Below are 23,767 nucleotides of genomic sequence, written 5' to 3'. Positions count from 1 at the left end.
TCATGTCCAGAAAATCTGTTAGGCATTAAAACACTGAAAGAGTTAGGTGCAGTTATATGCTGTTCCCCAGAGGGAATACGTCTGTTCCTGCGTGACTTCAAGGGTCACTATGTATTACGAGATTTTGATCCCAGATTGTCTAATGTTCCGCCGCATTTATGGGCGCAAGGTCCAACTGATGTTGGTTACATGCAAATCACACCCCATCGTGTGACTCTCAAGCCAGGTGTAGTGTTACCACGAATCAGGCAGTACAGATTGCCACCTGAGGCTGTAGCAGCCTTATCCAAAATTATTGACGAGCTCATCGCTCAAGGAGTAGTTGTAGAAACTGACTCCAATGTATGCAATTCTCCGATCATTCCAGTCATGAAACGTACTGATCCAAATGCACCCCCAGTATATCGATTAGTGATTGACCTACGAGAACTCAATAAATGTATTATTCCCCAGTACCCAGTTGTCCCAGATATCTCTTCCCTATTGACAGCCATTGATTCCGAAGCCACATTTTTCACTGTCATAGATCTCAAGAACGCATTTTTCAGTGTTCCCATTCATCCAGACAGCCAGTTTCTTTTCGGATTCTGTTTAAATGGAAGGAGCTATATGTTCACACGAGCTCCTCAAGGTTTCACAGAAAGTCCTAGTATTTACAGTCAAGCACTCAAGAGACAACTAGACAACATTCACATGCCAACTGACACTGCCCTGCTCCAGTATGTCGATGATCTACTGATCACAGCCCGTTCTGAACGTGACTGCGAGCGAGCGTCACTGACGGTTCTGTATTTCCTAGCCGAGATGGGGCACAAGGTGTCCCCTTCGAAGCTTCAATTCTGTGTCCAGCAAGTGGTATACTTAGGACACTTACTGTCCAAGAGGGGTAGGCAGTTGACACCTGACCGTATTCAGTTAATAGCGAGTCTTCCTCAGCCCAAGACCCAGAAGGAGGTACGTGCTTTTATCGGCCTTACTTCTTATTGCCGACAATGGATTCCTCAGTATGCATTTCTAGCCAAGCCACTGATACAGTTAACGACACAGGAGGCAGCCGTACCGACTGTCCTCCCTTGGACATCTGAACATACACTTAGCTTCAATGAGTTAAAGAAAGCTTTATGCCAAGCTCCAGTTCTAGCTACACCGAACTACAGTAAGCCTTTTACACTTTTCGTCACAGAACGTGAAGGTACAGCATTATCTGTTCTCACACAAGATTAAGCAGGACAATACAAGCCATGTGCTTATTTTTCGAGCACATTAGGGGCCAGATGTAGGTAAAACTTATTTACCGATTCTTAATTACCGAATTTTACCGATTCGGTAATTAAGAATCGGTAAATAAGAAGTGGGGGTATGTAGGAACATCCAGATGTTCCATTTACCGAATCGTTAAGAATCGGTATTTACCGATTCGGTAAATACCGACCGGTAATGCTCCATTCATTCCTATGGGCTTTGAAGCCCATAGGAATGAATGGGGCATTACTGGTCGGTATTTACCGATCGGTAAATACCGATTTTTGGCAAGGGTGCAGGGGGTGTCACTTTGACACCCTCTAGCACCCCCAAAAAAGGTTCGGGGGCCATATGGCAGGCATACCTGCCCTAAGGGCAGGTCTGCCTGTCATATGGCACAGGTGTGCATGCACACATGTGCATGCACACCTGAATCGGTATTTCACCATCAAATTGAATTTGATGGTAAAATACCGATTTCTTAGGCCTTGTGGGACTCAGAAGAGTCCCACCTACATATCAATTTTACCGATTCTGTAAAAATACCGGTCGGTAAATTTACCGACCGGTATATTTACAGATTCGGTAAAATTACCGATTTGCCCAGTTTACCTGCCCCTACATCTCGGTAGCCAAATACCGGTCGGTAACGGCCGAATTCGGCCGTTACCGACCGGTATTTGGCTACCTACATCTGGCCCTAGATCCTGTAGCCCAGGCTCTGCCTGCGTGCCTCAAGTCAGTTGCAGCCACAGCACTAGCTATCAGACAAAGTGATTCCATAGTATTAGGACACTCCCTGACAGTACAAGTTCCACACTCCGTGGAAGTTCTTTTAAATCGAACACAGACCCAGCACTTGACAATTGCACGTTTAACAGGTTATGAATTGACACTGTTTCAGCCACACATAGAAATCAGACGCTGCAACGTTCTCAATCCTGCTACACTGTTACCATCAGTTACTACGAATCCTGCCACACATGACTGTGTGGAAGTAGTTAATATTACGACAAAGCCAAGACAAGATCTGACAGATATTCCGTTACCAGATCCCGACCTGACACTTTATGTGGATGGTTCATGTATGAGAACAAGTACAGGAGAACTAGTCGCCGCGTATGCAGTGACTACCGACACCGAAGTTATTGAGACACACCGTATTGACACCCTGTCCGCTCAAGCAGCAGAGCTAGTTGCTCTGACACAAGCCTGCATACACGCTAAGAACCGAAAAGTAAATGTTTACACAGATTCACGCTACGCATTTGGAGTCGTACACGACTTTGGAGTGCTCTGGCAGGAGAGAGGTTTCATGACTTCTCATGGAACCAAGATTCAGCATGGTCTCCTTATTCAAGCTCTGTTAGATGCAATACATTTACCGACATCCATTGCTATCATAAAATGCAAAGCACATACGAAAGTTACTGACATTATTTCCCAAGGTAATGATCTAGCAGATCGCACAGCCAAGCTTACAGCTCAGACTCCAGACATTCCAGTTAACATGACACACACTCCAGATCCGACTACATGTATGACAGTTAAGGACCCTACTCAAGATGTCATAGATATCCAGTTACATGCTACTCCCGAAGAAATCAAGAAATGGTCCGAACAAGGAGGGGTCCAGACAGATCAAGGATGGTTAACGAAAGGAAAAGCCACTTGGTTTCTCCCCGACTCTATGGTTCAAGTCATTATCAATACTGCACATAGTCCAGCACATTTAGGAGAAAAAGCTATGTTAGACAGTATCCAGAACATTTGGTTCAACAAGCATTTACGAGCTGCAGCCAAGCAGAAAGTCCGTACCTGTATGATATGTTGTCAGTTTAATCCAGGTAAAAGTGTCCCGGTGGAACAAGGGGGATTCCAACCTCCTGACCACCCTTTTGAAGTCCTCCAGATGGATTATATCCAGATGGAGCGATGTCGAGGTTTCAAGTATGTCCTTGTAGTTGTATGCGCTTTGTCCAGGTGGACAGAAGCATATCCAGTCCCAGATTACACAGCCACGACCACTGCCAAGCAGTTGGTTCGTGAATTCTTCCCCCGTTATGGACTCCCTAGGGTCGTATATTCTGATAACGGCCAGCCATTCTCATCAGAGTTAATGAAGCACGTTTCCCTTTTGTTAGGGTACCAGTGGAAGTTCCATTGTGTACGCCATCCTGAAGCAGCAGGTCTCGTAGAGAGACATAACCAGACCCTGAAAATCCGCATCGCCAAAGTATGTAAAGAGAAAGGTGTGGACTGGCTAGTAGCTCTGCCAGTCGCTTTGTTCTATATGCGCATGGTCGCACATTCCAGATCAGGTCTGTCCCCGTATGAGGTCGTTTTCGGCCGCCCCCCTAACATGTGGGGTACACCTAGACCCCAAAGTATTACCGATGTTTCAAGTAATATGCTGACAGATTACCTAGCTTCCTTGATGTCTGCCCTCAACTCTTGTCGTTCACAGGTTGCCGCCGCATTTCCAGACAATACCGAGGTGGCACCGCATGAAATCGTTCCAGGATCCATGGTTCTTGTTCGCAATTTTGACCGCTCAAGTCCGCTGGAGCCACGCTGGAAGGAGCCCCGACAGGTCCTCCTCGCCACCCGTACAGCCGTGAAGTTGGAGGGTCGCAAAGGCTGGGTGCACCTTTCGCACGTAAAGAAATTTTATGGATTGAAACCCGTCTCAAAGAACATTTCCCAGGATTTGAAGGATTGCCAAAGTACTATTCTCAAGGACTGTCCCGCAAAGAACAATGATACTGCACCCTCCCTGTTAGAGAAAACTCCACAGCAGGAGTATAAGTTGAAACTCCGGTCTAGTAAAATAAGTCAGCCAGTTTGATTGTCTAAGTCCTCCCCTAGGTGAAACGGTTAGACTGTTTCTGACATGTATAAAATAGACCCCCATAGTGAGAGAGTTAGTCAAAACTCAATTCGATGTATCGTTTTTCTATGTTTCATATTATTTCTCAGTATTATGATTTCCTGCACCAGTTATGCATTTTACCTGTATTTCCCAGTTTCTCATGTAAATAAGTCCTCTAATGTTACAGTAGAGCACACGTTTAGTGATCTGCCTCCTCATGAACTCTCTTACCGCCTCGCTATGCGAAATAATTCTTTCATCCGCATGTTACATTATTCACACCAGACCAGCAATGCCACTAATTGTTGGGTGTGTGGTCGACTCCCCCCTTTCCAGACACCGAAGGGAGTTCTGCCACTCTTTCCTTACCCTTTTTCACATAATGGTTCGTGTGGAGCATGGTCCACGTTAACGTCATCCTCAACAGATATGTCTTTTCTTAACAGTACATGTTTTCCAGACAAGCAAGGTCTCCCCCACAGAACCGGGTTAGATCTAGAAAATGAAGTGTATAATTTAGGTAATTATTCTTCGAATTTCATGGTCCTGAATGTTCAGTCTGATACTACTCCAGACTTACCTGCAATTTCAGTACTACCAGTCAAAGGCGAATTATGTGTCCGAAATAATGGTTCCATACATGTAGGACATAGTGATTGTACTACTATTGTCAAGTATAGTGACAGTAGGAAATCTATTTTCAAAGCTTCACGTCATTCTTATTTTATTTGTGGTCAGACCGCATATGTTCGTCTGCCCCTCGATTGGGAGGGAACCTGTTACATTGCCTTCCTACTGCCACCTGTTTTTCTAGCCCCACCCGACTACCATAGGAATTCCCACCTAGTACATACTAGACACAAGAGAAACCTTCCGATTGTCGATTATACTGAAACTGTTCTAGAACAATATATAGATATCAATAAAGGTGTCTTCCCTTATTTAGGTACAGTCGTGAATAGTAAACTGATACGTAGATTAACCAGAACACTCGAAGCAGTAGTAATTGAGACTACTTCTGCTCTAAGTAATTTAACCGAAGAACAATCCTTTATGAGAATTGTCGTGCTCCAGAATCGTCTCGTCCTTGACGTCATATTGGCCGATAGGGGCGGGGCCTGTAGAGTCATCGGATCTAGTTGCTGCATTTTCATTCCAAATAACGCGCCGTCTGTTTATTCAGCTATAACCAGACTTCATAAAATTGCCCATCTGTTACACCAAAATCCAGGCACCTGGACATGGTCCGGTTGGTTCTGGAATATAATTTCGGCCTGGGGATGGAAAGTCTTGTCCTTTCTAGGTATTGCAGTAGCGATCATATTTAGCTGCTGCCTCTGTATACAATGTGGCCCTGCGATTTGCGGCATTTGTGCTACCTCTTGTATTTCTAGTCCCAAGCCCCGTTCTAAATCCTGTTCCAAGAAAATTCGAGACGAGCAAATGATACTGTATGAAATGATAGATGGTATCATGAATATTGATGTTTCCTGAAGGAAACGTAGTGACAAGGAGGGAATGTGGAAAAGTAAATTTTGCCATGTTCTGTGTCCCTACGCGTCCTCCATCATATGTTATCTGTGCATGATTAATATGCATATGTTATTCCCCATGTTCGATTAAAGACGCAATTATAGTTGTGTCCACCTCTAGTATGCCAGTTTCCAGTTCTCGTGAATACTACGAATATCAGGCCTATGTAAAGCTACGTTGCCACGTTTCCCAGTGTGCACGTTATTCCATTGTAAAGTCCCCGTTTCTAGGCCTCAAAAGGGCCCGGACACCAGATTCAGCTCCTGTCTCCTGAAGCCTCGCTGAGGAGCGATACAGCCCCCACCTGTATCCTCGACCCTTCACTTACTTCCTGCCTCGCAGTGCCCGGCTCACCCTGGCTCTGCCTCTGAGTCTGCCAAGAGTATGTTATGATTCGAGTTATCAGTTCAGCCCTCCTCCTCTGCATTCCTAAAGCTACTGAATCGCATCAATAGTTACCGTCATAGTCTAGCTTTTACGTCTCCATGTAAGAGAAATACTGCATTTAATGGTCATTTAATATTCTTCATCACGCACTACATGTAGAATAATGCATGCTCCAGTCTTAGAGTCTGTTAGCTTTTCCCCTCCTGACTTCTAGTTTATATCAACATGTTCTCTAAACATCAGATACTAGATAGGGTTTAGGTACATGTCGCCCTGACTCTCCAGACTTCAGTCTCTGCTCCTAGCACAGAGTTCATAGCCCCCAGCTTCTCCTAGTGATACGTCATTGCCAGTTTGCGCGCACCATCAGGTTAGAGCTCCCGGCTCCTCAGGTAGCCCCCTCCATGGTTTCCGTCCCATTCATGACATATTCTGTTACGTTTGCATCACATGTCTGTGTATACGCCCTGTTACACCTCTTTTCACCCTTATCTTTCGCGACTGCTACGCGTCACACCTATTGCTCCACCCACTGCTACGCCTATTGCAATGTAATGCTATGTGTTTGCGTTATGTATATATGCCCATGTACTGTTATTAAAAAGTTATCCCTTGTCCCGATCCTGACCCCGGCAGCGCTGTCGGGCCCTGCCATCCTATTCCTGTGCAGGTTGTCCTGTTCCTGTCCTTATGCTGTATTAAACCTGCAAAAACTCCTACTACCTCGAATCTTGACTCTTATTTATTGAGCTATCTGTTACTCATTTATACATTCAAAAAGAGAGGTATTATTTATTTATTTACCACATCCCACCAAACTACTGTACCTGTAAGTGCCCACTCTGAAGACACCATTGCAGTGCTATGCAGCACTCTCCAAAACCAATAAATATCAAACAAATTAAAAGGCAGTTAATTCAAGCGAACATAAGTTTATTGTGTAATTAAATTCCATGTGATACATGTAACATAAGCGGTGCTAAATATTACTACTAATATTTCTTATATGATTAAAACAACTCGAGCAACCACAAGCATAGTAAAACACGACGAGCCATTTTTAATGCAAGCAAAATTAGGATAATGACACGAAATGTGCCACAGCCAAACAAACAACCATTCGCGCGATCTAAAACATATCTAAGGTAACTGCGAGCCAAATGTTTAATATGCGACAGAGTTATTTCAGACGACCACAAGTATAATGAAATTGAAAGCCTATCCGATGTAGTTACCACTAACGACACCATACATCAAAGCTTGATGTGATACTGTTAACTGAATTAAGGGACTTTAGCAGCCATGCAAACACTCTGTAACCTGGCAAAGCAATGTTTGCAAGTTGCTGTCAGTGTGAGGTATAGTAGTGGTTGACATTCTTCTGGCATGCCTTGGAGGACCAAGAAAATGTTCCGTGGTATTGTTGTTTTACCCGTTTTATTGTTTGCGGAGTGAACAAGAGGCAGCTTGTGTTATGTTGCATTGTAAAGTTGATGTTGCTTGGTGCGCTCATTATTTACACGTTAAGTTGAAAAACGTGCACAACTAGAGGTTTAAATATTTTGCAGCAGAGAGCTTTGTATGTGTGCATGAAAGCCCGTGCACTGATGCCTCTGGTGTGCATACAGCACTAGCAGCAAGGAGCAGCAGCAGTCATGTTCGGAAGCAAAGAATGGACTTCAAGTACTGCCTGCTGATATGGTATGTATCTATGTATGAATGAATAGGTATTTGTAGAGCGCAAACCTACCTAGAGAGTAAGTTGGTGCAAAATGAGGTAATGTAAATCAGAGAAACAATCAAGCTGTACTTATGTATGCCTGAATACTACGCGTGTAACTGCAAAGCCATGAAGCATTTTACACCAGGGGGCCTTTGCTGCGAGGAGTGCAGAAGAAGGGGTATATTGGAGCAAGGATGCAGCTGCAAGGGCGAGGTTCACAGTATTGGGGGGGCGGTGAGGTTTATGGGGGGGGGAGCAGCAGCCCTCCAGCTGGGAGAGGAAGCGAGCTGGGATAAGGTCAGGGTCAGAACTCTTCTGGGGTAGTCTGTGATCACGGTGGTTACCCCATGAGAAGGTCTTACTTGAAGAGATGATGTTCAGGTCCTTAGGAATCGGAAAAGGGATGGAGTATGTAGGATCTAGGCTGGGATAGCATTTTGGGTCTAAGTAAATGTACCACATAAAAGTCTAACAACTTAGCCAACATTGCATCTTTGTCATTTGAACATAGAATTGTTCCTTATTACATTTTCTGCCTTACAGTTACAGAGAAAAAGAAAAATGTGGGTTTAGAGCCACAACTTTTTTTGGCACATTCACATGCTTCTGTGTAGTTAAGAGGCTAATTCTTGAGTGTAATAAGTCAGAACCTCCCCATGAGGGATGCTTCTTTCATGGAAAGACCACTTCTCACAGGAATGAAAATAATGACATCTGTTGAGACGAAAAGGCCCCTGGTGAAGCCTTTTTATGAATACAATCGTTTCATTGATTTGTACATTCAAAGTACTGATACTATTCTAAAAGTATCATGGTAGAGTGGAGGCTGTGAGGCGCCCATCTTGTGTGAATTGATACTATACTAATAGTACTATGGTCAGAACAAGGGCTGTGTGGAATCCATCTGGTAGGAGCTGATGTTATACTAATAGTATCCTGGTAGAGGAAGGGCTGTGTGGAACCCATCTGTTAGGAGCTGATGTTATACTAATAGTATCCTGGTAGAGGAAGGGCTGTGTGGAATCCATCTGGTAGGAGCTGATGGTATACAAATAGTATCCTGGTAGAGCAAGGGCTGTGTGGAATCCATCTGGTAGGAGCTGATGTTATACTAATAGTATCCTGGTAGAGGAAGGGCTGTGTGGAACCCATCTGTTAGGAGCTGATGTTATACTAATAGTATCTTGGTAGAGGAAGGGCTGTGTGGAATCGATCTGTTAGGAGCTGATGTTATACTAATAGTATCCTGGTAGAGGAAGGGCTGTGTGGAACCCATCTGGTAGGAGCTGATGGTATACAAATAGTATCCTGGTAGAGCAAGGGCTGTGTGGAATCCATCTGGTAGGAGCTGATGTTATACTAATAGTATCCTGATAGAGGAAGGGCTGTGTGGAACCCATCTGTTAGGAGCTGATGTTATACTAATAGTATCCTGGTAGAGGAAGGGCTGTGTGGAATCCATCTGGTAGGAGCTGATGGAATACAAATAGTATCCTGGTAGAGCAAGGGCTGTGTGGAATCCATCTGGTAGGAGCTGTGCTATACTAATAGTATCCTGGTAGAGGAAGGGCTGTGTGGAATCCATCTGGTAGGAGCTGATGGTATACAAATAGTATCCTGGTAGAGCAAGGGCTGTGTGGAATCCATCTGGTAGGAGCTGATGTTATACTAATAGTATCCTGGTAGAGGAAGGGCTGTGTGGAATCCATCTTTTAAGAGCTGATGTTATACAAATAGTATCCTGGTAGAGCAAGGGCTGTGTGGAATCCATCTGGTAGGAGCTGATGGTATACAAATAGTATCCTGGTAGAGCAAGGGCTGTGTGGAATCGATCTGGTAGGAGCTGATGCTATACTAATAGTATCCTGGTAGAGCAAGGGGTGTGTGGAATACATCTGATGTGAGTTTATAACATTCTAATAATGGTAGAGCGAGGGCTGTGTGGAATCCATCGGGTGTGAATTGATACTATTCTAATCATAGTAGAGCGAGGGCTGTGTGGAACCCATCCGGTGTGAATTGATACTATTCTCATCATAGTAGAGTGCGGGCTGTGTGGAACCCATCCGGTGTGAATTGATACTATTCTCATCATAGTAGAGTGCGGGCTGTGTTGAATCCATCCGGTGTGAATTGATACTATTCTCAACATAGTAGAGCAAGGGCTGTGTGGAATCCATCGGGTGTGAATTGATACTATTGTAATCATAGGAGAGCGAGGGCTGTGTGGAATCCATCCGGTGTGAATTGATACTATTCTAATCATAATAGAGCGAGGGCTGTGTGGCATCCATTGGGTGTGAATGGATACTATTCTAATCATAATAGAGCGAGGGCTGTGTGGCATTCATTGGGTGTGAATGGATACTATTCTAATCATAGTAGAGTGCGGGCTGTGTGGAACCCGTCCGGTGTGAATTGATACTATTCTAATCATAGTAGAGAGAGGGCTGTGTGGAATCCATCGGGTGTGAATTGATACTATTCTCATCATTGTAGAGTGCGGGCTGTGTGGAACCCATCCGGTGTGAATTGATATTATTCTCATCATAGTAGAGCGAGGGCTGTGTGGAATCCATCGGGTGTGAATTGATACTATTGTAATCATAGTAGAGCGAGGGCTGTGTGGAATCCAACCGGTGTGAATTGATACTATTCTCATCATAGTAGAGCGGGGGCTGTGTGGAATCCATCCGGTGTGAATTGATACTATTCTAATCATAATAGAGCGAGGGCTGTGTGGAATCCATTGGGTGTGAATTGATACTATTCTAATCATAGTAGAGAGAGGGCTGTGTGGAATCCATCCGGTGTGAATTGATACTATTCTAATCATAGTAGAGCAAGGGCTGTGTGGAACCCATCCGGTGTGAATTGGTACTATTCTAATCATAGTAGAGCGAGGGCTGTGTCGAATCCATCCGGTGTGAATTGATACTATTCTAATCATAGTAGAGCGAGGGGTGTGTGAAATCCATCCGGTGGGAATTGATACTATTCTTATAGTATCATGGTAGAGTGAGGGTGGTGTGGAATCCATCTGGCGTGAATTGATACTATTCTAATCGTATCATGTTAGAGTGAGGGTGGTGTGGAATCCATCTGGCGTGAATTGATACTATTCTAATCATAGTAGAGCGAGGGCTGTGTGGAATCCATCCGATGTGAATTGATACTATTCTTATAGTATCATGGTAGAGTGAAGGTGGTGTGGAATCCATCTGGTGTGAATTGATACTATTCTAATCATAGTAGAGCGAGGGCTGTGTGGAATCCATTTGGTGCAAATTGATACTATTCTTATAGTATCATGATAGTGCGAGGGTGGTGTGGAATCCATCTGGCGTGAATTGATTAGAGAGATGCAAAGTTTTTTTTGTTGATCAAGTTTTGCAGAATTACCAATTATCACTCTTTGCTAAGATTGTGCGGCTTTCCGGTACATCTTTGCCAATTTGTTTCTCCATAGCAAGATCATTTTCCCTGTTAGAGAGACATGTCAAGCTGGAAAATAATATTCTGTAAAATGTTATAATTTTTTAGCTTTTCATTGCATAATGGCAGTAATCAGGAGCAGGACACTACACTCTGTCTGATACGTATATCTTAAGCAAAGCTATTTTGCTACTGGAATAGATGCAACATACATTGTCGCAGTGTCCTCATTTATTCAGGTGTGGTAAACGAACTGCAAAGTTGCAAACACTCCAAAAAGACTCATACGAAGGTTGCAATAAAACAAACTTTGCACATCCCTAGTATTGATTTCGTTTCATGAACAGACACTTGGCTCAACCTTTTATTACCAAGCCAAGGAATTTGGTAATAGCAACACCTTACAACTGGGCCAAAATGCAATTCAGTTTGCAGTAGGGATGGCCATTAACAGTGTGACAGTAATGCCGATAGGAAGTGCAGCTGGAGTAAAATCAGAACCCTATAGGAGGAGGAGTTTATACTGTAAGGTAGTTGCATTGAAGTAAATTATAAACACACGGGGATGTTTTACCCCATTGCATACATGGTAAGATTTGAATACATAATGGAATTTGAGTGTAGGAATGATTGTGAGTTTTATGGACTGCAGGTGATGAACAGGGTTCAGCTAAGGCTACTTACCCTCTTAGTTTATGGAATGCTGTGTGATATAGCTATAAACTGGGTTTACATAGTCAGCACCGCACACAAGATTTGTCATAATGAGTGCTAGTTCCACCTTTACAACTGTGCATCTAAAGTATAACTGCAGGTGTACTTTAGATGCACAGGTGCGGCTGTAGTCATGGATTGGGTGCATAATTTCATGAACTAATTCCAATCAGTGGGAGGGGGTAAATCAAGCTACTGCCTTCTTTGGGTTATGCCAGTGGGCGGAAATGCTGACATCGTCACATAGGCTTCTTCTTGGCGCAAACCCCTAATTGCATTGGTTAGCGGCCCAGGAATTTCACTGTTTTTCTTTCCGCATATAACCTGACCAGATATTGCACCAGTGTCTTTTGAAGTACGGTTGTGCATGTTCGGACGGGCGTACAACTGCATAACACCAGAGTGGCTTCTTTCAAGTTCATGTGCAGTAGAACCTTCCAATGTAGCCACGCTGGTACCACCACTCTCACAGAGGCTTCCTTCCTGCGGACCCTCAAGTTGGACTCCTTGCATCATTGGGCATTCCTCAAGCATGTTGTCTGGTACCGGGGAAGATCCCACTGTGTTTTCCCCAGGCACGCCCAGACCTTGAGTATCAGAAGGTTCCAGGAAACATTCTTCCAGTGTCTTCTCCTGAATTCCATCCACTTTATGTATGTGAAGATCCATAAAGTAATCAGGATTGAAGATTATATTATGGCTCTGTAGACAAAATAAAGACAGACTTCAATATTCATTAACAAGACATTGTAATATTCAGCTGCAGGAGAACACCTCCATAATTGTCTTTATTTTGCAATCGCAGCTTTCTCACTAAAGAATGCACCGAGACACTGTGGAAGAAAGATGGCACATACAATACATGTAAATAAATAGATCTGATAGATTACTTTCCATATATGGAGACCTAAAAAGAGGCAAAGAGATGCTCCGGAGATTTACCCAATTCCATTGCCATCTAGAATTAAGCTAATGGTGCACACATCATTATATCTGTGAGGTCAAAAAATCTAATTTTCCAATCGCGCTAAAGAGTGCCAAATGTTACCTACACAAATGGGAACTAACTGCTTACACAAGAATTCCACCAAGTCGGAAGAATTTCCGTGTGCATTAACAAATATTTGCAGAAAGTTACACATCTAAAGCAAGCTACCAAACTTATGCACGTAAATGTTGAAGAGAGATGAACATCCCCACTGGTGATATCAGGGAAGTTATTTTAACACAGGGAAAACCTTCTCCCCGTGGAAAACAAAAAATAACACAAAGAGTTCTAGTGCAATTGAACTTTAGTGTTTGCTTTCAACAATGTAACCTGTTACTTTGCTTTATGCCGAAATATTTACACATACAATTAATCTTAGGAATCTTCAATTATCACAGATAATCAGCGGACACCCAGTTATTAATTGTTAGTAAATTCCTGAAAAGTTCACAGTTAACTCCAAATCTAGTAGAACCCGACAGGCGGACATATATATATATACACATAGACTTTGATAATTTTCAAAGTTTTCAAATCTTGGATGAACAACAATAACAATATGACCAATTGAGGAAATATTTCTAACATGAATGCAATATTATTTAACGCTTAACTCATAATTACTGATAAAACACTGTATTGCTGGTTACAAACATATCAAGCATAGAAGAAAAACTAGAGAATACACGAAAAATATGCAATTTAATGGATATCAAGAAATGCAAGTTCATAGAAATGGAAAGAAAGAAGAAAAGAAAAAGAATAGACCAGGAGAAGCAGAATCCCAATGTCTGAAACATCACACTTCCAAAGTCGGAATGGAGCTTGTTTAGGTCACATTTCAGAAGTCGGTATGCCTCTCGTTTATGGAATTCCATGTGCCAGCCTCTTAAATTAAATATGTCTGAATTGGACACTCAAGGACTTCCATATTGCCCTATCTTTATTAGAACGTGGCATAACGCCTGGCTGCTGATCCAAGAACTGATATCGTAGAATATTTTTATTTCATTTTTCATTTCTGGGATTTAATAATGCAGTTGTCAAACATACCTATTGCTAACAATGTGCATGAAGTGGGCCTTAGATCTGTTCCTTGAAACCATTGTGATCTTCTGCCAGCCTCTTTCCGCAATTGGCATGAGACTTTGTTAATCATTTCTTGGCTCCACCCAGTGGAGTATTTTCTCTCATTCAGTGCCATTGGCTGTGCAGATGTATCATTGTGCCTCCACATTGTGCTACACTGATCTACTCGAAGGACTACTTAACTTTTCCATACATTAGTACATTAAAGACCTATTGGCTTGGTCAATGCTTGTTGTCTTTCCATGCACCTTAATCACTGCACCAGAGGTTAAGCCTTGACTTAACAGTTGAATAGTGGGTAGTTTCATTTGGATCCTGGTCCTGAATAAAGCCTAAGATCCCAGCTGCAACTCTCATTTATTGGGTAAGGGCCTGATTATGAACTTGACGGACAGAGTTGCTCCGACACAACTGTGACGGATATCCTGTCCACCAAATTACAACACCATTGCACCCTGTGGAACTTGTAGTTTGACAGATAAGATATCTGTCACTTTTGTGATGGAGTATCCCAACTGCCAAGATCGTAATCAGGCCCTAAAAAATGTTTACCCAGGGATAACAGGGAGGATCAACACTCTTATTATCTTTGAATCATTCTACAGGGTAGATAAATAAATGAGTTGTGTTCACTGTTAGATAATTTTGACAGCCTTTGGTTCCCATGACTACAATACCTATAGAAATAGGGTTAGCACCTAATTTCCGTAATTTCTCATAACGCCTCCTATGTATCAGTACACCAGGACTTTTGAAAAATTTACAGCCAAATGAGAAGCAGCCCTGAAGGTGAAGGACACCACACTATTGGGTGAGGATCTCGTTTCTGAAACAAAGACGTAAAATGGTGTGATTCACTCGTGCCCAAATGAAGGCTCTTTATGAATCCTGTTGTCTTTCCCAGGCTGGTATTATCTGTTGTATATGTATTGCACTTGGTAGAATGTATGACAGACATGTAGCAAGCCTTTCTCTCCTTTGTTGTTTTTGTAATCAGTCATATAGAATATTTGCTTAACTGCACTAGTTAAGATAACAGTTTCCTTCAAACCCATCTATCTAGGAATTATACAATTATCAAATTGATGAAACCAATACGCTAGTCCAATACAAATGGGCTGACAATATATCTTGAAATCAAAACATCGCATTACCCTTCCTTTGTTGTTTTGATTAAGCAATTCTAGAACCGTTTTTGTTCCTAGAAACTTGTTAAAGGGTAGAACTTCTGGTTGGTCTCAAAATAGTAAACAATGGGATTCTATCAATGTGAGTGGTGACTAATTTTATGTGATATTCTCTAAACTTGTGAAAAACTACAATGTGAAAATTAGGCCTCTCTGAGGGTGGCAGAATGAGGGCACTGTGTGTTTTTTAAAATACCCCTCACACACTATGAATCCCATAGTGTCATTCTCCCATCATTGGGGTCTTCCCGTCCCTCTACGGGGCGGGGCGTGCTTCAACCTATGAGTCATGGGTCGTGTTGGATTGTGAATATGTGTTTGTGTTTGAAGTGTGTATCACGCTTTGTGTTGAAGTTGGCCAAGGGTTCATACCCTTTGGCCATGATGGCGAAAGACAGTTCATCAGGTCATATACAGAATTAATGTTGAGAATACCTTGGGATACAAAGTCATATTGTGACTAATGCAAATGAGCCATGTATGAATTATGCCTGACAAATTGCAATTCTACAACCATGTACCTTTTTTTCTCCCTTTTGTCTTTCCACAGAGACCATATTAGGTCATTTTTCATGACAATTTTTCATGATAATGCCTCACTAAGGGCCAACTCAAGCCCAGAGGCAAAACCTAGCAGCCGATTTTTGCTGTTAAGTTTTAGGACCATAGGCATTTTACATTTAGTCTAGAATTGAGCATTTTTGTAGGGATCAACAGAGGTCCTGATGAGTAGGCAGGAGGGGTCTGCCTATGAAACATGTCATGTCGACAAAGCAGACTACACTTGTGATTCTACTTACTAACCCCTTTTTAATGTTCCCAGCTTGCGAAGCCATTAAAATTAATTTTTTCGACTAGCCAGGGAATTTTTACCCCCTTTTTTACACCACTATTCACGTAAACAGGTCCCTAGACTCCTTTTTTTTGTAAAAATATTTTTTATTGGTATTCCAGGTTAGGAAGTACATTACAGGAAAATAGCAATCAAGGCAGCAGCCGAAAATGCAGTATATCAGTACAGTTCCAACAAGACACCTTTTATATATAACATCCCCCAACAGACCAATCCCACCCTGTACCCCACCCCCATAGCCAGTGTGTCACAATCCTCCCTCCTAGTCATTAACATGGTATCACTTTCTTGTCCTGGACAGGCCCTCGGTAAAGGCAAGTAATGTCTTTCAACGGGATGTTAGGACCTCCTGATCCGCCATCGATAGGTGTAAGTAGTGTGTGTGCCCTGGTGCGCGTGAGGTATCCCCGTACTCAGCACCTTCAACCTGGTGTCTCTCCCTCATCTTCGCTCTGGCCACCCTCTGGTTGCTGGAGCGCCACCACTAGGGCCTCCCACGCCCTAGCCACCTCCAGCGCTTTGTCATTATCTAGGCTCCTAGCCTGCCGCAGCCGCAAGGTACTCTCTGCTTTCGCCCAGCGCTCCAGAGTGGTCTTCCAACGCAAGTAGCTGGGGCCTTGGGTAGATTTCCAGTGCATGGAGATTTCACGTTTGGCTAACACCAAACCCAAGTCGCAAAATTTACTGGTAACCCGATTGCGGGGGGTGTGAGGGAACCACAATAATAGGCAGGTGCCCATGTCAATATCGATCTGCCGGTCCGTGACAGCATTCAGGCAGGACATCACCGCCTCCCAATAATCGGCCAGCTTGTTGCAGGTCCAAAACATGTGGGCGAAGTCCGCGTCCGCTGTCCCACATCTAGGACAGAGTGAGGACGCACCCTCGAAGTATTGCGAGATTTTCGTCGGTGTTAGGTATGCGCGGTGCAGGGTAAAAAACTGGACCAATTGGAACCTGGCGTTCCTGGTGCCCTTCCATGCTCGGCGCAGCAGCTGTGGCCATGTGGTTTCAGGGATAGACCGCCCAATGTCTCCCTCCCATTTGGCTCGCAGCGCATCCAGGGGTCGCAGGGTGGCAGTCGACAATCGTCGGTAAAGGCATGTGACGGCCTTGTAAGTGCTCCTTAACACATATCACTATCCTTATCACATCACATAGCCTATTGTCAAAAATAGAAGTGCTCCCGCGTCACTCGTAGGTTGAAGCACGCCCGGCCCCGTAGAGGGACGGGAAGACCCCAATGATGGGAGAATGACACTATGGGATTTATAGTGTGTGAGGGGTATTTTAAAAAACACACAGTGCCCTCATTCTGCCACCCGCAGAGAGGCCTAATTTTCACATTGTAGTTTTTCACAAGTTTAGAGAATATCACATAAAATTAGTCACCACTCACATTGATAGAATCCCATTGTTCACTAGTCTAGTTCAGGAGGGTGATTCTATCATCTCCTCTACACTTCCCCAATTGATTTTTTGGTCTCAAAATAACCTTATAACCAAATACCTTAGAAAATAATTGTAGCTAAGTAAAAACAAAGATCTAACAGTCTTTCATTTGCAAAAGCTGCAAATGTGACCTATTTACTTAAAAACGTGTGTCTTTCAAAATGATGATAATTTCAAATTATTTTAAAAAATGACTCTAAGCAATGTATAAGCCCCATGGGAGTTCCATTTCCTCCAATAGTTTTGGGGTCATACCTGGTATGCCCCCTTAGCCCCAAAGATAAATGTACCCATTTTAGAGAAAAGGAGAAGTGGCAGGTGTCTCGCACTCCTCTGCTAGTGAGCTATACTCTGCTACACAGGGAGTGCTAAGAGTCAATCCTTTCAGGGAATCTCTCATCTACGGGTGATGCTAAACAGTGCTCCATGCTCAAAACCTCAAATCAATACACGCACAAAACGGAACGTATTTTTTAGCTACAGGATTACTGATTATGGAGTACTTTGCTACATAACGGGTGTCTCAGAATGATCATGATATTTAAAAACCTCTCAGCAGATAATATGCAGATAATGGGCAAAGTTGAGAAGGCCCAGTCATATTTCATCACTTATTCCCAAACGAAATGGCTATATGAGTTAACGATTTTTTTAATATGCTAAGCCATGTATAGTTTCCCCGTATACCTTATGCTATTATCGTGGCAGCAGTCAAAATTCAAACCTTTAGCGTGCTCTCTCAGCAACCAGTCCACTTTTTTTATTATTACTAATGATATATTATGGAGCAAAAGTGGTCACTCTGGTTCAGCTCCTGCTTTTCTACAAAAATGTTTAAACAATGGCCCTTTGCAGAAGCATTTGGAAGTTATGGAAGCAAATGTTACTTTTCCTTCTACCTTCCTAGATGAATTTCTGCAAGGTCGTCTTCCCCTACAGCTGTGATTCCAACATGTGCACCATAGAAGTGGAATGTTTTCCATCTATGGCTTGTTAGTTTGAATGGTGCTGGAAAAAACATTGAGTTTCTAGGCATGGAAATATGGCAATCAAGCATGCATTTGATAGCAATACCATTGAAATAGATAGAGCATTTCCCCAGGCCCTGTGCCTGTCCGATCATTCTCTAATGATAAATGCAGGCATGTTTTTTGCTTGTAACATGCATTATTATTAAAAAAAAAACACATGTGCATTGTTAGCAGAATGCCACACCCATGCCAGAGATGTTTCTATCACTAACAGGGGAAACCAGATATACACCCACAACATAAAGATACCAGTAGCGGTCGGTGGTGGGAGTGCTGCTGGGCGGTGACGTGGGGCGGGGAAGGGACAGGATGGGGTGTAGTAAAGTACAGAATACGGCCAAATACAGGTAAGTAAACATGTAAATAAATAAAACGAATTTCATTGCGCGCACTGCATCGCATTTGACGATGCAGTGTGCGCAACAAAATTTGTTTTATTTATTTATATGTTTACTTACCTGTTTTTGGCTATATTCCGTACTTTACTGCCCCCCACCCTGCCCCTCCCCAGGCCCACGTCTCCGCCCGGCAGCACTCCCAACACCGACTGCTACTGATAGATACTATACACACATAACAGAGTGAAACTACATATTTCATTAACTGTACATTCAATAGAATCAAGTTCCTAAGCCTAAAGAAGGAAGAAAATTAAAAAAGGTGTGCATAAACTAGAAAGTTATCATGTTCAAGATTAAATTGGCCAATTGGTCAAACAGAAATAATTAAGAGGGTCAACTCCTTCACACTGGGGAAAGTTTAAATTTGCATGGATCAGGTAATCAGCAAGCGGAAACTCAGCCAGCTTCTAATTACAGTTCTGTAGTAGGATTTCTATTTACCAACCTACCATGCCACTCTGTTTACTGAGTTCAATTGTGTTTCCTAAAAGGACCTCAAAATTAAAAAGAAGACTACACCTTTAGAGAGCTTGCAATGCCTTTCGGATCCTGTTGGAAGGTGGATTATTAGTAGGGGTAAGTAGGCATCTTAGCTGGCGACGAACAGGCAGGCTTAATTTAGGAGACAGGTGTTTGTAGCATTTAAAAACCCCAATGCAATAAATAAATGAGACACAACACTCAATAAGTAAGTAAAATGAACCTTTATTTGATTTCTTTAAAATCATAAAAGGGTGGAGCGAACCACCTTGGTACATGAGGTATCAAACAATTGTCCTAGGTTAAAAATGCAATAACCACATTTGTTAAGACTATTTCTGTATGAAGACCCGCCCTATTCGGAACGCAAACTTAATTAAAACTGTACCCATGCATATATGTTTCTCTGAGGTATAATAAAGTGCAAGTGATGAGGGGGTGTGGACAGCGGACTTTAAAATAGATGAACAAGGCAATTCTGTATAGACAAGTTCAGTTCATCAGTCGTTCTTGTCTAATTCTTTTGTCCCTAGGTTCCAGAATTGTATTGCCTTGCAAGATAATTGGATGGATGAACCTCCGAGACATGTTATAACGGCCCCTCTGTAGGGCCTTATTTGTTCTCTCCTCAATATATCACGAATGAGAGTTTTCCAAGTTTTGAAAGTGCTGGACAGATGCATAATAAGTCGAATAATGACTTATCTCCATGACCGCAAAGACTGAATTCCTTTGTCAACCATGTCCATTTCCATTTTGGGGTGAGGGGAAGAATCCCAGTCTCAATAGGGACAAGTTCCACTTCTATAGTCTTAAGAAGTGTTCTGACAAGTACGTTTGAGGTTTCAACAGTTGATAAGATGACATCACTGCTTAAACTCAAAGTAGGTCATTATCGTGAGCCAAGCTGCTTCTAGCTTTAGGGCGGAAAGGGATTCTGGGAAGATTGCCTTCCTGAGCCTGGATTGTTTTTTAACTTCCTACCAACAGTGGTGGGCTAGGGTGTTTTCCCCTGCTGCCCCCATTCTCCAGTAATATTTGACATGGGCTCCTTGTCTTGCTTGTATGGGTTTTTTTAATCCGTATGCTAGTCTTATCTGTGCTTGCGAAATATGACGTGGAATTGAGAACAAGTTCTTGAAGAGACTGGATTGTGCTGTATTTAAAACTACTGAGTCCTTTGTGTTTATCATTTCCGATCCGTACAAAATAGATGGCAGAAATGTTGCTGCTATGACCTTTAGTAGATGGTTTGTTGAGCAACTGCTGGATTTTTTAAATGCGAATAGTAGTTGTTTGGCTTTTACATGCCCTTGGTCCGGATTTAGCTTATGGTTGAGCTGACGATCTAGATGTACCCCCAAGTATTTGTATGAATCCACCTGGGACAAAGGGTTGTTGTTTAACCTACAGAAGAATTTGGGGCATTTTTTGTGGGCTCTGAAAAAGCATATAACCTTTGTTTTTTTGTAGGTTGATTACCAATTGAGCTGAGGTGGTATATTCTGCTAATTGGGTAATCAACCGCTGCAGACCTCGAGGCGTTTGGGAAAATAAGACTATGTCATCCGCATATTGAAGACTTAATATTGGGACATTGCTCAATTTTGGTGGGTCTCCTTGTGATGAGCGAAGGTTGTTCTCAAAGTCGGCTGTGTAGATGTTAAATAAGCAGGGATCCAGCATGCACCGGTTTTAAGCCGTTGATGGTTGAAATGTTATTAGATAGACTTCGCTCATCCGCTTTTTTTATTTGAACCCATGTTTTTGAATAGAGATTGATGATTGCCTCTAAAAATTTGGTAGACGTTCCCCAAGATTTCATTTTCGCCCATAGATTGGATGTGGATGTTTTGTCAAAGGCTGCTTTAAATTCTACAAAGCACGCATAGAGGATATTTGATTTGGAGATGGCTTGATTGGCCAGGAGAGTGACTGCGGATATGTTCGTTAGATTACCCATCAGTGCCCGAAAGACTGTTTGTGTATTCGGAATGAGGTTTTTGCTGCTGACCAAATCCTCAAGGTCTGCCAACAAGTTTGATGCATAGATTTTTGCCTCAACGTCAATGAGAGTTTTCAATCTATAATTGGGTGGATCGGAACACGCCCCGGATTTATATATGGGTTGTAAAATACTTCCTTGCCAGGAATCAGGGATGGTGCCAGACTCTAAGATGTATGTGAACAGGGGCGTTAGGTGACCGGACCACAAGGATGGATCTATTCTAAAACATGTGTTAGGCAAGCCATTTGGCCCCGGTGCACCATCTGATCTCAGGTGTTTTATTGTTTTCAGTACCCGATTTTGTGTCACCTGTGGGTAGTGTTCTGATGATTCTAGCCTTGATGTTTCCCAAGCTGCGGGTGGGATTTGTCCTCTGTTTGATATTTTGGATGGAAGGATGGATCTTTAGATGGTGATATACGAATTTCGGTATCTATTTTCTGAATGGTTCTTGGTTTTTGAGCCTTGGGACTACTTATCTGACTAGAGTCTGTCCCCATCGCTTTTGAATGTTTGGAAGTATTTAACTCGCCAATGAGTGAGATCATATTATATGTGGCTTCAATGTGAGCTCTCCATGTGTGTTCCATTATTTCTGAGTTGAAATGTCGGTTTTTCCCATTCAGTAAGAATTTGATGTTTGAACACAAGAGTTTGGAATTACTTTGCTTGCTGGAGTGGAGAAGTTTCATCCTAAACCGTTCATTGTGTGCTTGCCTTGCTGCCTTGATTCCTTTTTTTAATTCTCTTTTCCTTTTTGCGATTAAGATATGGGTTTGTTGTCTCAGTTTTGGGCCCTGAGTTCGCAGCGATATTAGGTATTTATTTAGAAGGTTTTTTTGTCCTCAGATTGTATGTATACGAGGCTGCCCCAGAGGTTCTAGGGGCTTTGTAGCAGTTACCTCGGTTGGAAAAAATGTTATTTAAATTTTCAACTAACGACTCCCAGGCCTCTATACAGTGTATCACTGCTTCTGATGATGCCAGTAATGAGATACATGTCCCCTTGATGGAGTCAATGTTGCTTTTATTCCATATGAGTCGTCTTTGATTATAGGATTGTGTTGATAGTGAGAGAGTCTTAGAATGGTGGTTAGTGTAAAGGTTTGAGGATAATGATCACTATCTGCTCTTTCCTTTATTTGAAAGTCAAAAATTAAAGGAAAGATATCAAGGTCTGCCAAGGTGAAATCAATGGTTGAATCTGTTTTGTTTGTCACTCCTGTGAATGCTGCGGGACAGTACAGGTGGCCTCGGCCGTTTAGCATGTACAGTGAAAGTTCACCCAAAAGAGCCGCAAATCTCTTGCCCAGGGTGTCCCGTCTGCTAGTGTTGCCCTGTCTTGTCTGTATGAGGCCTGATATGTTTTTTTCCTCCCCTTAAAAGACACAATGAAAAACCACAACCAATTTTTTAAAATAGGAAATACTTTAATGATAAATGAAACCAAAACGACAAAAATCCCCTATAGGGAATCAGAGATATGAATATTTAAAGAATAAACACTTTCTAGTGCTTAAAAACATATAGCGCCAGCTTGGGACACTGGTCATGCATGGCTGAGACAAATTCAAAGTTTGAGGCTGACCGCGATCTAACCCTGGTTAGATACACTAAGCGAAAGGCCCCGGTCAAAATTTTACCTTCGCAATTAGAAACGTTTCTAAAAGATTTCCTCTCGACGTCGAGCAGTCCCCTCCAGCAGGCCGGATTTGCTGTGACTTTATCTGCTTGGTTCAGTAAGAGCCCCTCGTCAACTCCTGGAAGTCTTGAGCTCTGGAGTTTTAAGCGGGACAAACCTGAAATCCAGGCCAGGGTGCAGTGCGAGGTGGTCGACTTGACTCTAGACATCGGGTCGTCACCTCATGAAGCTTTTTTCAAAAGTTACTCCAAACTTCTCAACATTTCTGGTACTTCTTCCTGAAGTTTCCCCAACACAAATCAAATCCAAGGTTCCAAAGACTCTGAGTGGCTCCTTGGAAGTTGAGACTACAGTTCCCACAATGTACCCGGCCAACTCCTTAAAAGCCCACTGGACACACTCCAAGTTGGGGATTTCTAGGGGGAGATGGTGCAGATGAGCTCTGTTAACCTTTTACTATCAGGCTGCCTACTCCTTAACTCTTTTTGAAGCAAGGCAAAGTCCTCAGGGTTGTAGTTCCAAGTGTGCAGCAGGAGCAGTCCTTCAGGGTGCATCGTTTGGGGTGCAGACCAGGGTTAGAGCAGGGCAGTCCTTCTACTCCTAGTAGTTTCAGGCAGCAGATCTGAGTTGCTATGCAGCTCTCACATATTTATCCAATGTTCTGGGGTGACACGCAGGGGCCACCCTGAGAGGGTGCCTCCCAAAAGCATGAACGTTTCCTCCAAAGAGT

General features: G+C 42.8%; 1 protein-coding gene across 1 annotated transcript in view; it reads right to left on the bottom strand.

Annotated features, from left to right (window-relative positions):
• Window positions 1-6,950: 6,950 nt before the first annotated feature.
• IL7R (interleukin 7 receptor) overlaps window positions 6,951-23,767 on the bottom strand; it is a 705,075-nt gene continuing 688,258 nt past the window's right edge. The window contains exon 8 of the mRNA XM_078674941.1: window positions 6,951-12,608. Within this exon, the coding sequence (XP_078531067.1) occupies window positions 12,099-12,608 (510 nt within the window). The 3' untranslated portion in view covers window positions 6,951-12,098. The remainder of the gene's footprint in view (window positions 12,609-23,767) is intronic.

The sequence above is a fragment of the Lissotriton helveticus genome, chromosome 2_1, assembly GCF_964261635.1.
Source record: "Lissotriton helveticus chromosome 2_1, aLisHel1.1, whole genome shotgun sequence".
Taxonomy (NCBI): domain Eukaryota; kingdom Metazoa; phylum Chordata; class Amphibia; order Caudata; family Salamandridae; genus Lissotriton; species Lissotriton helveticus.
This window is presented reverse-complemented; position numbering and strand designations above follow the sequence as displayed.